At 34.9% G+C, this 16,561-nt stretch overlaps 1 protein-coding gene and 1 pseudogene across 1 annotated transcript; one reads left to right on the top strand and one right to left on the bottom strand.

The window, feature by feature from the left end:
- Positions 1 to 1,010: 1,010 nt before the first annotated feature.
- On the top strand, positions 1,011 to 5,528 carry LOC133794495 (probable amidase At4g34880; annotated as a pseudogene).
- A 3,344-nt stretch (positions 5,529 to 8,872) lies between these two features.
- LOC133794412 (uncharacterized) lies at positions 8,873 to 12,204 on the bottom strand. The gene is made up of 8 exons (XM_062231668.1): positions 11,247 to 12,204; positions 10,649 to 11,101; positions 10,468 to 10,534; positions 10,049 to 10,294; positions 9,767 to 9,898; positions 9,545 to 9,632; positions 9,226 to 9,452; positions 8,873 to 9,149 (listed from the first exon to the last, which is right to left on the bottom strand). The coding sequence occupies exons 1-8, from the start codon at positions 12,202 to 12,204 to the stop codon at positions 8,873 to 8,875; spliced, it is 2,448 nt and encodes an 815-aa protein (XP_062087652.1).
- Positions 12,205 to 16,561: the final 4,357 nt, after the last annotated feature.

Genomic DNA, 16,561 nt, shown 5'->3' with positions numbered 1-16,561 from the left:
GACATTCCTGAGAGTTCCTATCATCTGAGCACCAACTATGGATTGGATAGCCTTTGGAAGAAATTGAGAAATGTGAGCTCCAGAGTTTGAAATTACTTGGACCAACAGAGCAGGAAGAGGGAAACGAAGCCATTCGATGTGTCTCAGACTCATAACAATTTCAGTAGGCTTGACTACATCCTTGAATCGCCATTCCCGAAGTTCGGCGTCCGAAAGCATCCGAACCGTGACGTTATCAGGAATATCGAACGATTTGCGTATGCGTTCATACACATTTTTGTATCCATCACAATCCATAGGTTCAAGAGATGAACGTGGAGACATGATCGAGAAGATTGAGATGATCGCTGTAAGAATAAAAGGATGGTTATCTTTAGGGCTTCTTCCCTCCAAGTTCTTTCTTGGGAAATATAGGGTAAAGTTTGAAACGTTTGAAATGAGAATTATTTCGAATTAGAACTAGTTAAATGAGAAGTAAAATTCCTAAATCGAGTGCTTCACTCGGTAATTGTGTTTGCATTAAATTTCAAATGTAGCTTGTCAGGAGATTGGACAATTGTGTACCTACGAACCGCCTCGATCTACGGAGAATGACAGCTTTGGGCGAAATTTTTGGCATTGAAGAGTCGGCCCAAGGTTCGAGTGAATAAGCATGCCTCGTCTGTTCGAAGCTTGGGCCAGGGGGCATCTGTTGGGCCCAAAATATTTGGCCCAAAGTTCTTTCCTCATTTACCGAATATTCAAAACGGATCGTCTTGATCTGCAAAAGCTCCGAAGGCAGAAGCTACGGGTCAGAGGCGATCTGCGCCTCTGACCTCCGAATACATAATTTAAAATCAACGTATTTTGAAGAGAAATTCGGTTATTTTTCCTCCACCAGTCAAGGGTTCGGTTGAACCAACTAACCACTTTACATTTTTGTTCTATAAATATGGGATTCTTATTCAAACAAAGGCATCGAAAAATTTACTGACTTAGGCATCAGAGTGTCTTTCTTGCAGGTATTCCCGATGAGTCAAATGCAATCTTCATCACCGGAGCAGGATCGGAAAACCATCTATTGTCGGCTCATACCTCCAATTATAGAAAGGTATATTTGTACATCAACACTTCATGATAGTTTTTTATGATTTAAAACTTAAATTCACTACAAGTTCAATTTAGACACTAATTTATGCATTTTGAATAGATCTTAACCTTACTTTTTGATTTTTTTTTTGTAATTTTTTCGCAATTTTTTAGATCTGAACATAAAAATGTGCAGAAAACTTGATACACTTCGATGCCCAACTCGATAGACCCTTAAAATCATGATTTTCAAGAAAAAAAGATCTGCCTCGATAAAATTCAATGTCACCTCGATAAAACTCGATGCAATTCATTAAAAATACATAATTTTTTACTCGGGTGTCCGTTTGAGGGAATTTTTTTTACTCATTAATAAGTTAATAATGCCACTCTATTATGTGGTTTCACACTGTAATTTTGAAGGATGTTCATTCATACATAAATTTCCATAACTTTCTGGAGTGTTAAAGATGGAACATCTATATCAAGTATCAACATGTGACCATATGTATGTAACATTTCCTACTTGGCCATGTTAGAATAATTTTGTCGTAACAATGTTCCTAAGAGTTGATGTGCCATGCAACAATGTTTTTTAATTATTTTATATACTATTAATGATACTGTTATATTAATATTTTTGTTATAATTATTACAGTCATGTTGTTTCTATATTTACTAAATATAAAAAATATATAATTTTTTATTTAATATTTTATAATATTTAAGTATATCTTTATTGTTTAACATATTGAACAAATTATGGATATAATTAACAATACAAAACATTACATGGGTCTCGTGTGTGTCCAAGATGTGCATTGGGACGTTAATTTTGCATGTGGGGACTGATGTCCTTAATGATATAATTTTTTTATCAATTATATTAACAATTTTATTTATGTCGAGATTTATTTTATTATCAAAACAAGTATTGATTAGTAATTTTGTTATTAGTATTTTAAATCATTCAATAGTTATTATTAATATTTTAAAATATTACAATATGTAAAAATCATATATTAAGTCAAGGATTACCGTAAGTTAGCTTATGTCGATCGTAATTTTCTTTTCTTCTTTAAATGGACTTATATCGTAATTCTCACTGTCGAGAGCAGATTATTTAACAGGTTTCAAGTAAAATTTTCAACACCTGGATATTCTATATTATATTATATAAACATTCAAATAACTTGTCAAAGTCATGAGCTATATTATGTACATAAAGAAGTCCAACTCAGAAAAAGCCAAATAAATAGGCTACTCATTATTAAATGAATAAAGCCTTTGGTTTCACACTATAATTTCTTAGTGTACATACACTTTGCCAAGCATGTTACACATGGTTGCAAATGGACTAGTTCCACATGATTGCATAAATCCATTTATGGTGGTGTTGCATAAATAGTGAAGAAAAAAAAAGAAGCTTTAATATCATGTATGCACTACAAATTCTTACTTTAATTTTGGCCACATATTTTGTTAAGATTAGGATTGAAAATTTTATGATTATAAAAATATTTTTGCTGGCTTGCGATCGAGATATTGCCCCTGAATAGTAATTATTTTTGTTTTTGTTTTTTTACTGACATTACACTCCTATCTTTTCTTATCTAATTAATGTCGGATCTAGCATTATGATCATCAAGGCCCGGTAGTCAAATATGCTGAAGACCATTTCTCTCATGGGCACTCTATCTCTCTCATCTACTGGTTTTGATTCTTCTAGTCATACTTTCATCTGGGTATCACTCCGATGCAGCTAAAAAAGGTTTCTCAATCTTAAAAGGCACTGTGGACGATATCCAACTCGCTTTTAAGCAAAACAAACTCACTTCCAGGCAGCTCGTACAGTTCTACATAAATCGGATCCAGCGGTTGAACCCAGAACTACATGGGGTCATAGAAGTGAATCCAGTTGCTCGTGCTCTAGCTGATAAGGCTGATTACGAGAGAAAGATTAAGGCTCCAGTATCCTTCTCTAAGCTCCATGGCATACCTGTTCTGGTTAAGGATAATATAGCCACCAAGGACAAGATGAATACCACTGCAGGCTCACTGGTGCTGCTTGGCTCAGTGGTGCCGCGAGACGCAGGAGTGGTGACCAAGCTCAGGAAAGCTGGGGCTATCATACTGGGAAAGGCTAGCATGACCGAGTGGTCCGCTTCCAGGGGCAATACACCCCCTGGTTGGAGTGCCAGAGGAGGCCAAGGGGTGGTAAGTTCTTGTCATTTTTCACCTTAATATGTTTCATATCATTCCTTCACTTTTGGAGGTGGTTTTTGCTGAAATATCTTGTGTAACTAGACTTTGCCACAAAGCTGAACTAAAAATTTATGATTCATTCATCCTAGTCTCTCAAGATATGAGACAAATATAAGGATTTAACTTGATAGTGACGGCAGTGATTCTCACAGTTTAAATCTAAAAATTATACTAATATTTTAAACCGAGATTATATCATTTTGAATTATGCTAGAAATGTTAAAAGTTATTATCGTATCTAGAATGCTCTAGAATTCTAGAATGTTCTAGAATATACTAGGAAGAACATAGAACATTCTAGAAAGTTCTTAAATAGCTTAGAACTAATTAGATAATATAGAAAGTTCTAGAAACATTTAGAAAAGTGAAGAAAGTAGTTAAATAAATTATAAAGTTAGAAAATTCTAGAAAGATGTAGATGTTTCCTTGGTAGCCTATAAATACAAATGTAATGTGTGTCCAAGGTAGTAGCAAAGTGAGTGTCCCAAAAGTGTGTAAAAGAGTGAGTACATAAAGTGCATCTAAAAGTGTTCCAAAGAATGTAAGCTAGAGTGTTTAGTGTGTGTGGTTAAGAATTGTAATCAAGTCTTGGTATAATTACTTCTGTATCAATAAAGTAATTACGTTTTCACGTGTTGTGGCGTCCAACAAGAAAGTGATACCACATCACTGTATTCAGTTTTTTAAAAATAATCTATGTTCCTAATTTTACTCTTTTATTTGATTCAGTTTTCAATTGGTGCTTTCTAGTTGATAATGATATGGTATGTATATACACACAGAATCCTTATAATAATATGGAAACTCCTTGTGGATCGAGTAGTGGTTCATCAATATCAGCAGCTGCTAATTTTGCTACAGTTACATTAGGAACAGAGACAGATGGTTCTATTTTATGTCCAGCCAGCGTAAACTCAGTGGTGGGCATCAAACCAACTGTTGGTCTCACTAGCCGAGCGGGGGTTGTTCCAGTCACTCACAGACAAGATACTGTTGGGTACGTACGTACTTTGGAATATGTTTTATATATCACATATATATACTAGTTATTGAACTGAATGAATTGTGGTTGGAATATAGACCAATTTGTAGGACAGTCTCGGATGCCACTTATGTTCTTGATGTCATTACTGGTGTTGATAAGAATGATAAAGCAACAATAGAGAAATCCAAGTATATTCCGAAAGGTGGCTATGCACAATTTCTTAGATCAAATGGACTCAAAGGAAAGAGAATTGGGCTTGTAAGACATCCCTACTTTGAATTCAACATTTCTGAAGAGATTAACACATTTGTGCGTAATACTTTTGAAAAACATCTCAACACACTAAGGTAATTAATCCAATACCTGTAATAACATGTTCTAGTATTAAAGATATTTGTCTGATATGTAATGATATTTTAAATCAAAATCAGGAAAAAGGGTGCGATTGTCATAGATCATTTAAAAATAACAAATATTGACGAAATCATGAGTGATGTGAGTGAAGATGTTGCAAGTAATGCCGATTTCAAAATAGATTTAAATGCATATTTAAAGGAACTCGTTTCATCACCAGTGCGATCTGTAGCTGATGTCATAGCCTACAACATAAAAAAGTCAAAGTTGGTAAGTATATAGACATGATACAAAATTATTATTATTATATACATAATAATTAGTAGTAACCAATTGAAATTTGCCTTGTAGGAAAAAATTGAGGAATATGGGCAAGATACACTTATAGCAGCCGAAGCAACAAATGAATGGACAAAGCTGCATTGGCCACTTTAGCGAGGCTAACAAGAAATGGTTTTGTGCAGTTAATGAGAAAGTACAAGCTTGATGCAATGGTGGCTTGTGCTGGACTTTTTTTTCCTCTCCCAGATATCAGTAAAATTTTGGCAATTGGGGGATTCCCTGGGATTACTGTTCCAGCAGGCTACGTTCAAGAGGTGCCATTTGGCATTTTCTTTGGGGGACTAAGAGGTTATGAACCCAAATTGATTGACATCGCATATGGGTTTGAGCAAGCCACTAAAATTAGAAAGCCTCCTCAGTTTTAGGGCTTGAACAAGATTCAAGGCTTCATTCTAGCTAGCTTCGGACTCTGTATTTATATAAAGAATATAGCTATGGGACACCGTACGGGGAACGGGATACTCTGTCCCAAAAGAGTGTCCTAGTCCCTGTCCATGTGTCTGCAACTTAAAGTTAAATAAATGGCTTTGCATTAGAGAACTTGATAGTTTATGCATCTTAATATACCCTGTTTATTCTATATGACAATTTTTATAAACATTTAAAATATATGCCATTTTCTAAGAAATTTACCAAACTACCCCTTCCATTCAACAACCCCTCCTCTCTAACTTCACACTTTCTCTCTCACTTCTGAGATCCCTCCTTCTTTCTCCCTCACAAATCTTAGCCCCTAACCACTCACATCCACCTCCTTCACAGACGTCATCGACCACCACAAAGGATCTTCTTCGCATCGTTGCCGACCACCACACAATCACATCTTCCTCAAAAAAAAGTTTTGAATCTAGAGTGTAAATGTGATGATTCTATGATAATGAACACTATAAAATAAGGATTTTAATGAGTATTTAGTATCTAGGTTTAATTAAAATCGATTAATGAATGATTACATTTTAAAGGTGATAATGAGTTTGAAAATCTAGAAAAACGATTGTTAACGATGCATTTACGATGGTTAACGATGCATTTGCGATGACACCATGAAAACTTGAATTTTAGGCATAAAACGATGGTTTACGATGGCTCACGATGCTTTAACGATGTGTTTGCGATGATGCATTAAAAACTTAATTTTTGGCATAAAAATGATGGCTAAAGATGGTAACTATGGTTTAGCGATGGTGTCATAAAAACTTAATTGATTAGTAATGGATTCTAATTTGATTTTATGATTTTAAAAACTCAAAATTTGTGGGACCCATCAAAATATATATCTGATTGGTATATTAATTTTGAAAACTATATCCTAATCAAAATTTTAATTTTGTGTTGTAATTTAGAAAACGATAATTTCACGTTTTCTTAGTGCAAAAACCTAAAATCAAAATCATAAAACCACTTGTTCTCTTTGCTCTTATCATCTCTGCCTTATTTCACAAGAGTATCTTCTTCCCATCTCACCTCTCAGAAGATCGTCTCCTTCTCCTCGTCCATGTCCTCCCCGCCGATGTGATTGCTCTAAGCTTGACAAAGCAACTGCTCTATATGAGTGATCTAGTCGACTCATCGCCCCTCCCAACTAGCCTCTTGACAACTCAGGTTCTCCTTCTCCTCTCCTCTCTTGTTCTTGCCATTATTCATACGGTATTACTAAACTCTGGTTTCACTCTGAATGTTATATATATATGTACATTTATATGTTTGTGTGACTGTTAAGTGGTCGGATTTCTTTGGTTTCTTGGACTGTTAGAGGCTGAATTTGTGGGGTTTATTTTCTTCCATGGATTTTTTTATTTGTTCTTTCATTTGCATATAAATATATATAGTGCTTATTGTTTTTGATGGGTTCCTCACTGCCCCTCGCCCATTTTTCCATCAGCCACAAGGTCACTTTGAGCTTTGAGTTTGAATATCTTTGTGTTTAGCGAGATTTTTAGAAACCACACTAATGGATATTAGCTAAGAATAATGATATGGAAAGTAGAAGATTAACACGGGATTTTTACGTGGTTGGGACGTTAATGAGCCTTAGTCCACGAGTCAGTTGTATTAGAGCTTGGAAAGTATTTTACAATGGAGTTTCTCTCTATGTTTTGACAGACTGTATATAAGTCGAAGAGAGATCCTTTTTCCAGTGTTCTATCGCCTGTATTTATAGGCTCATGGGAACACTGGGTCTGGGCCGGGTATGACCCGGGCCCATCAAAGATGCGAATGCTCTTGGCTTCTCTGGTGGAAGCCCAATATAAAAGATAAAACATACATAAATTCAAGACTAATTAAGGCCCAATAGGGCGGCCTAAGAACTGGGTTTTGCCCAACAAAACGGTGCTTTTGGTCTTGACACTCTGAGTTACGAGGCTGATTCAGGGGACCAAACCAGTCAGAGTACATGTCAGTGTAGGTCTGAAATAGCGGCGTGCAATCCCGCCAGGTGTCAGCCACATGTTAAAAATGTCTGCCATGTCATCTACGCCTATTTTTTGGATAACAGTTAGAGTGTCAAGAATCACACATTTGGCTCCAAATGCAAAATATTAGATTGGATTGGATCTGGTGAAATTATTACAAAAGGCTATTTTGTTTCAAGTGACCCAAAGGATGACGTCCACCATGTTCGTCTTGGGCCTAGTGCTATGAAAGTGGGGTTAGATCTTGTGAGAAAGAATGATGCATTTTTGTGGAGGCTTTTAGGAGTTATGTCTACTATAGAAGATGATATAGGTAGTATAATTGCATGACCAGCTGATAAAGTCATAATTAGGTAATTAACTTTTTTTTATGTACTTTTTTAGTTTACTATTAACTTGAAGTTTAAGCAGTAATTATTTAAATTCTTATGTAGCTAAGCAAATCGACCCACAACAAAGACAAGTTCACAATGGATGCTGAATTGAAGGATGGAGCAAATTTCATGGTTTACTTTTTGTGCAACTTGCTATGGCTTTGTTTTTCATTTTTAAAGTAAAAGATGTTCAAGATAATAGAACTTTATTATGTATGCTTTCAAACATAAGTTAGAACTAAGATCTCATGAAGTAGCCACAGTCATGGTTTAAATTAGTTCTTGTTTAATATAATATTTATGGTTTATCAATCTATTTAATATTACATTATGTGATTAATTTTGATATATTGTTTTATCCAAATATGATAATAAAATCCTTTTAATTTAAAAGAAAACTTATAATTATCCTTACACTACACAATTAAAAATCTATTATCTAGACTAAAATAACAAAATTTTATTACTGGACCTTTAATATAGTATTTATGGTTTTATTGGATACATATTATAAGTGTAACAAAACATTATGATTTATATAATATAACAAACTAAAAATGCTATCAAAATAATCAATTATAACAGTTGAAAAGTGTTATGCAAAAAGTTTAAGATTAAACTTCAAATTTATAACCAATTACTCTAACTAAACGTTATTATTTTAATATGATAGCAACTAAAAATGTGTTAGTGAATACTTTAAGATAACATCAAACATAACATTCGAAAACTGTTATAAAAAAGACGGGATTTTTAATAACAGAGTCTATGTTAGCGTTTTGAGAAGTATTATGAATACTTCCGGTTAGCAGTTTTGAAGTGTTATGAATACTGTTTTTTCTTGTATATGTATACATATTACTTGCTCAGATAATGTATCATCAATTTTCATTATCACTGCTATCATCACTCTCATAATCTTCATCATATTCTTCTAAGGTATCATGTTCAACATCTTCATAATCAACTATAAAGTCATCTATGCCTTTAACACGATCTTCACGCTGCAAATGATCAATATTATTAATCTCAATTGCTTCAACATCATCACGTTGAAAGACCATATTCTCTCATTTTGGCAATTCCACAACTAATTGAAATGGTTGTGAATTAGCTTCTTGTACTATATGCACATCCATAGATGCTTCAACTTCATTTTCCTCTTCAACATTTGGAAAATCCCAAAAATTACGTGGAGTGTGAGTCTGCACCAATTTCCACAATGGCCCATTCTTGTCATTATTCAAGTAGTAAATTGATTTTGCTTGAGATGCCAATATAAATGGATCATTCTTATACCATTCTGCCCCAATATACACACTTGTGAATTTGTTGTCTTCTTTAATTCTTTTTTTTAGGATCAATGTCAATTTTAAACCTTTTGCACTTGAACAACAAAACTGTGCAATCCTTTAAATAGCACAATTCTATGACTTCATGAAGGACACCATAGAAGTTTTGTTCATTCTCTCCAGGAACAAGAATACCACTATTCTGAGTGGTTAGTATTACATCTCGTTGCTCCACAAGAAATTTAACACCATTCACAATAGCACGAGAATATGAGTATGCATTAAAATTCCATCTATTAGCTAAGGCATATAATTCATCAGAAATCTCAAACGACCTATCTTCTTGCATTTCATTAACCTACAAAAGTATTATGTTATCATTAACCCAAAATTAAGATTCAATACAATTATAACATCTCACAATTAACTTAATGCATCTTATTTACTTACTTTGTTTCTAAACCAGGTTGGAAACTCAACTTCTTGTTGCTGGTCCAAATCTTGCACCCCTCTAGCACGTAATTCATCCATGTGTTCACTACATAAACATTTGGTTAATTAAATTATAATAAAAAACAAAGTTTATGTAAATAAAAAGTAAAAGATTAAATGAAAACATGAAGGACTTACAAAAGATATTTCTCAACTTCTTGGCAATTGTTCAACACATACCATTCTGCCTTACTTCGTAGTGATGATTCAAGAACTTTATCCTCTTTTTTGCCCAATGGTCGACCAACATGCTTGAAAACAGAAATTTCTCGAGGTGGGCATATTTCCGTCCTTTCATCATTTCTTTCCGGTCTATTAAAACGAGTTTCAATATCTTGAAAATACATTGAGTGAAATGTTAAAGCCTCATTCACTATATAGGCTTCTGTAATTGACCCTTCTGGACGTGCTCTATTGCGAACATATTGTTTGTATATACTCATGGCTCATTCAATGGAATACATCCGTCTAAAATGTACTGGACCACCCATTATTGCCTCATTAGGCAAATGAAGAGTTAAATGAACCATGATATCAAAGAACACCGGAGGGAATATTCTTTCAAGCTTGCATAAAATAATGACAATGTTATCTTGCATCTTCTCAAGATCTTTTACGTTTAAAGTCTTGGCGCATATTTGTTGGAAGAAGTTACATAGCTCAATGATAATTCTCGAAGTTCTTTTTTCAAGAATGATCTGATTCCTGCTGGCAATAAGCGTTGCAGCAAAACATGACAATCATGTGACTTAAGCCCTGATATTTTACTATCATCCTCATTCACTGATTTAATAAATTGACAAAACAAACATCTCTCTTCATTACTTAGAACGTATGAAGCTAGTGGTTTCTTCTATTTCTAGCCATCTATGTAAAGATACAACTCCTTCCTAATCCCCATGTCTTCAAGATCAAGTCTAGCCTTATCTGTGTCTTTTGTTTTGCCTTCTATGTTCAATAAAGTGCCAAGGATACTATCACAAATATTCTTCTCAATATGCATTACATCTAAATTATGTCTGAGTGGTAAATGTTGCTAGTACTCTAGTTGGAAAAAGATACTCTTCTTTGCCCAGTTAAGCTCGTCTGGTGAACGCTTGCGTTTAACACCTCCGTATTCTTTATGTTTACTAGGAAGTCTATCTTGCAAATGTTCTAACTGTGCTAAAATATTTTCAGTAGTTAACTTCCTTGGAGGCCTTCTTCGTTCAATTTTTCCATCAAATTTTTTGATATTTCTCATTTCATCATCCATGGGAAGAAAACACCTATGTCCAATATAAGCAATCTTACTCATTTTTTTTGAAGGAGTTTCTTCATTGCAAGTTGGACACGCTTTATATCCTTTTATACTCCACCCAGACATCATAGCATATGCAGGGTAATCATTGATGGTCCAAATGACTACTGCACGCATTAAAAAATTATCATCAGTCACTGCATCTCGAGTATGTACTCCTTGTTCCCATAACTGTTTTAACTCCTCAACAAGTGGCCGAAGATATACATCTATGTCTTTTCCAAGAGATTGGTCCATGTATTAATAGAGACAAGATCAAGCTATTTGACTTCATGCACTTCCAAGGGGGCATATTGTATATTACCAACATTACAGGCCACATGCTATATGTCGTGCTCATGTTTCCAAATGGATTAAAACCATCAGTTGTCAATCCCAATTGCACATTTCTAGGATCCATTGCAAATGTTGGATAATTCTTATCAAATGTTTTCCAAACTTGACTATCAGTTGGATGCCTCAAAACACCATTCTCTTTTGGTCGCTCGAAATCATGCCATCTCATATCAAGTGCAGTGTGTCTTGAACTAAATAAACATTTCAACCTAGGAGTTAAAAGAAAGTAGCGCATCACCTTTTTTGGAACCTTTTTTCCTTTTGTGCTTTTGTTTACCCATCGACTTTCACCACATATTGGACAGCTGTTTAGATCAACATTCTCTATCCAAAACAGAGCACAATCATGTTGGCAGACATGTATTATCTCGTACCCGAGTCCAATATCACTCAACTTACTTTTTGCCTCATAGTGAGAGTTGGGCAATATTGCGAAGGGAAATGCTTTCTTCATTAAGCCAAGTAACATATCAAAAGATTTTTCACTCCACTTGTTCAACACCTTCACATGCATTAATTTCACTAAGAAATTAAGCGCCGAGAAACTTTCACACCCTGGATACAATTCTTTCTCCAATTGCTTGAATATTTCATCGAGGTTCTTATTTTGATCATTTCCTGCTTGAATAGGCTCACTGGATTCTCCAATTTCTACATGCCCACTTATATCAGCCAAAATACCTGCCATTTCATCATGCACACCACCATCTAATATAACTTCTTGCTCTGCAGATGGATGGTCATGTTTTTCGCCATGGTAATCCCATACATTGTATGATAATTGAATTCCATGTTGTACCAAATGTAGCGCCACTAAAGGTAGCGGTTGGAGCAGATGATTCAAAGAATTGTTACACATACATCTAATCTCCCTATTTTCATTAGCATATTGAGTAGCTCGTTGGAGAAACAAGCGGACACCAACTCTATACTCACGAGAGAGTCGATTCCTCATAATCATCCAACTTTTGTCAATTGTCATGTTGTAGAACTGACAGAAATATATTTACAACATATAAGAACATGTCTTGAATTGTCCAAAATGGGACAATCCAGAGATCAATGACAAGTCCACCATAGACTCATCCATTCCTAAAAGAATTTAAAATTTCAACAAGTGATTAATTTTTTATTATGCAAAAGTAAATAGAATGTCTACTTTTTATGTCACAGTGAACTAAACTCATCAAAATGTGTCACAATGAAATGTCTCGAATGACAATAAATATTATAACAAAAACACAATGAAATGATTTAAACACAACAAGATAAGAGAACTGCATGCTTCCTCATTTATAGTTAATTTCTGCATTAAAGGATTCAATTTAATTGCTGAAAACCAGAGAAAGAGTAATCTTTACAGCACAAAAGCTACAAAAGTTCAAGATCAGAAAAAATATTTGATTAAACTACAATGCAATAAATCCAATTTGTTAATAATACTCCACAACTTAATTCTTTTATTTAGGAAAAAGAGCTAAGCACTAGTACAATTTTGACTAATTATATATAATCAAGAATGTGTAGATTTTTTTATAATCAAAGACCAAAACAGAGTATTAGTGGCACCAAAGAGACGAGACCATATATATACACAAAAGGCACTATACAATTTTTACTAATTATATATAAATGTATCTTGCATTATAGAAAAAATCATGTGCTAAAGTTCCTGACGAGTATACACCAAAAATAGTATTCGTTGACTTGGAGTAATTACCAACCAAACGAAAAGTAAACACCCCTTTATTTTTTTTTCTTGAAAAACACAAAGAAGAAGAAAACAATGGTTCAAATACTCTCAAACAGATGAGACAACAACAAACTAATCACAATATTCATATATAAATCAAATGTGGAAATTCGTATTTCTTCAAAGTGATTTTACTCATGGATAAAAGCTTTTTCCACAACTTAATCAATAGACAGGGAGATGTATATATATATAAGCTAAACCCACAACAGAGATAAGAAATTAAATTAAAAGCAACAGAAGAAACATAATTGCGTGCATTGAGATTAAATCAGCAACAAACAAATTACAAAAAATAAAAAGTAAAATCATTAGAGTATATGCCTCTTGAAGAGACACTGAATAAAACAATCTAACTAATATAGAGTGTGCCTCATAAGAAATAATACAGAATCTTTACAAAATAAAAACCAGAAATGTATATAATTTGACAATCAAAATTATTTCAGAATATAATCAAAACAATTTAAGACATTTAACTTACCGTTTCAGTGAACCTTGAGAATCGTCCTGTGTCCTCGAGTTAGAAAGATAGGTTGAGAAGAAAGCAGTCGATGGAGGGCTGGAACACAGTGAAGGGCTGTTGAGATGAAAAAGACGAAGAGAGTCCTCAGACATTGTCAAGAGAGAGGCGGAAACGAGTCAAGCTGCCAATGGACAATGAATGAGAGTAGAGTTGCGGATGGAGTTGTCGATGGACAATGAATGAGAGAGGGAAATTTGTGGAAGATAGTCGATTGAGAAAGGGAAAGTCGAGAGGAAGGGAGGAGGGTTCAGAGACAGAGGTGAGGGGAAGGTTTTTCCAAGTTATTTTATTTTATTGAGTGGAGATAAAATAAAAAAGAGGCGGAGAGACAAAACAATACACGCCAGTTTATTAAAACTTTATTTGTTATTAATATTATTTTTAAATACATATAATAAATAATAATTCTTTAAAACTATATATACAAAAATTATTTAATAAATTATAACTATTTATTAAAACGTGAATTGAAAAGAACATTTGGCGACACACAATTGCGTCACAAAAAATTGTAAAAAAAAAATTGGAGGGAATTTTTCCCACTAAATAAGCATCATTTGGCGACGCAACTATTTGTCGCAAAAAATTACCCTAAATTTTTTAAATATAAATAATTATTTAGCCCAATCATACATTTCGCGACGCAACAAATCGTCACTAAATACATATTCATGGGTCTTTTCGTGGCGCATACCAAAATGCGTCACCAAAAGTACAAAATATTAGAGGGAAATTTTTGCACCAAATTTTCTCCTTTCAGCAGCACTTCAGAAGCGTCGTGAAAAAAGCACAATTAAAAATTTAAGTTATTACCTTTTTCGCGACGTGTGCTGTAAAATGCATCGCTAAAAGTTTGTCTATTGCGACGCATTACACCGAACGCGTTGCGAAAACGCTTGTTTCTTGTATAAGTTTTCTTCTCCTCTTACATACTATTGATCTCTGATTTTTATTGTTACCGCGAGGGGTATGGATTCTGAATCTTCACTCAATTCTTGCAATTTGGAGTTTTTCCATGACCTGCCCAAAACGAAATTAGATCATGCTAACTGTGATGAATTTACTTAGTTTTAAATTACAAGCCTCCCCCCCCCCCCCCCCCCCCCCCAACAATCTATCGACTACATTGACGATCTAAAGATGACCTTGGAGGAGAAAGAGTATGAGATTTTCTCTGTTAATGTTGACAATCGTCTCTTGGAGGAAATGAACAAGTCAATGAAGGAGAAGATTGTGCAATTGGAGGCAGAGGTTGTACAAAAGACAAAGACATTAGAAGAAATGAAATAGGGTGCTTGGAATTCATTGGACGAGTCCAAGGCGAATTATGAAAGACTTTGGGAAGCAGTGGAGCATTTGAAGATGAAGTCAATGAGTAGGTACCAAGAATATCTAGAGGAAAAAGTTAATCATATTGTGGGTGAGTGCTGCATACCAGGTGGTAGAGGATGAGGGTGATCCATGTTACCCTGTCTTCCAATAATATTGTATTAATTGTTTGATAGATTATTGTTATATTACTGCTATTTTGGAGTGTTAAATTTGTGTTTGACATGTTATTCATAACGACTAGAACTATATTGCTTTTAAATTTAGTTTGTTTAAGTGATAACAATATAATTTGTTAACTTCACACTAGTTTAATTTTGTAAATCTAATACTTTTCTGTCTCAATTTGCTACCGAAGTTAGGGGAAATAATTGTAGTTGTCATGTCCTTCACAAAATTGGGAGAAAATACTTGTAAAACTTGAAGTGATGGCCTGGAAAAAGCTTGGCGAGGCCACCCACTGGCCAATGGAAAGCCGTACCTTGTCACTTACTGAGCCAAGGTGAGGGAAAGTCATGGAGTGGATGGTTGTAATATTATTGAGGTCATGGGGGTTTACTACATGTCAGAAGAAACAAATAAAAACCTCTGACAATATTATTGAAAAAAATTGTGGACAAAATATTTACTAGTTGTAACGCCCCACGTCACTATGGTTACTTCCTGGAATGACGACTGGCACTGCAAACCAACACGAGTCTTTCTAGCGTGCTTTGTCCTCACTCGCACGCTTCCTGGGAAAACTTCCCAGGAGGTCACCCATCATGAGACTACTCTCGCTTAACTTTGGAGTTCTCAAGTGATGGGCTACTGAAAATAAGATGCATCTTGTTGGCATAGATAGTACCCTTTAATCCATTTAAGCCATCTTCAAGTGTGTAGTCTCATACCTACACAGTCTTAGAATCATCACAGTTGACCTTCCCCAGGCGATGTGGGATTGCACATCTTTTACCCAGTCTTTCCCCCTACGGATCATGGAATTTTGACTATCACAATCACCCTCCCTTAGGGGTCCAACGTCCCCGTCGGCCACACTTCCGGCTAGGTCAAGGCTTTGATACCATTTGTAATGCTCCACGTCACTATGGATGCTTCCTAGAATGACGACTGGCTCTGCAAACCAACATGAGTATTTCCAGCGTGCTTTGTCTTCACTCGCACGCTTCCTGGGAAAATTTCCCAGGAGGTCACCCATCATGAGACTACTCCCGCGTAACTTTGGAGTTCTCAAGTGATGGGCTACTGAAAAGAAGATGCATCTTGTTGGCATAGGTAGTACCCATCAATCCATTTAAGCATTCTTCAACTGTGTAGTCTCATACATACACAGTCTTAGAATCATCACACTTGACCTTCCCTGGGCAATGTGAGATTGCACAACTTTTACCCAGTCTTTCCCCCTGTGGATCACGGGATTCTGTTTCTCACACTAGTACTGCCAAAATATTGCACTTAGGATATGAAATGGGTGTTACGTGTATGAGTGAAAGGTTAGGGGGTGATTCATAATGATTTTAATAGGTTTTGTGGGATTTAGTTAATGTACCTTAGGTGGAAGAAAGATATTTGTCATATGTCAAGTACAAAATTTCCAGATTGTTTTTTTTCTCAACTCGACCACTTTAGCTTTTACTCTAGTTTGTTAAGTACTGGAAAACATCATGTATTAAACCTAATGAGAATTTTAAAAGTGATAGGAACATGGTGAAATATGGGCATTTCGAAATT

The sequence above is a fragment of the Humulus lupulus genome, chromosome 1 (assembly GCF_963169125.1).
Source record: "Humulus lupulus chromosome 1, drHumLupu1.1, whole genome shotgun sequence".
In the NCBI taxonomy this organism is placed as follows: Eukaryota; Viridiplantae; Streptophyta; class Magnoliopsida; order Rosales; family Cannabaceae; genus Humulus; species Humulus lupulus.
Note: the sequence above shows the minus strand (reverse complement) of the source record. Positions and strands in the feature narration are given on the sequence as shown.

Coding starts and splice junctions, on each gene's coding strand:
- LOC133794412 (XM_062231668.1), bottom strand. CDS start 12,204: ATGACAATTGACAAAAGTTGGATGATTATGAGGAATCGACTCTCTCGT. Junction 11,102..11,246: donor ATTGGGATTGACAACTGATG/GTTTTAATCCAT, acceptor CTCTTGGAAAAG/ACATAGATGTATATCTTCGG. Junction 9,899..10,048: donor CCAGTACATTTTAGACGGAT/GTATTCCATTGA, acceptor TCGTTTTAATAG/ACCGGAAAGAAATGATGAAA.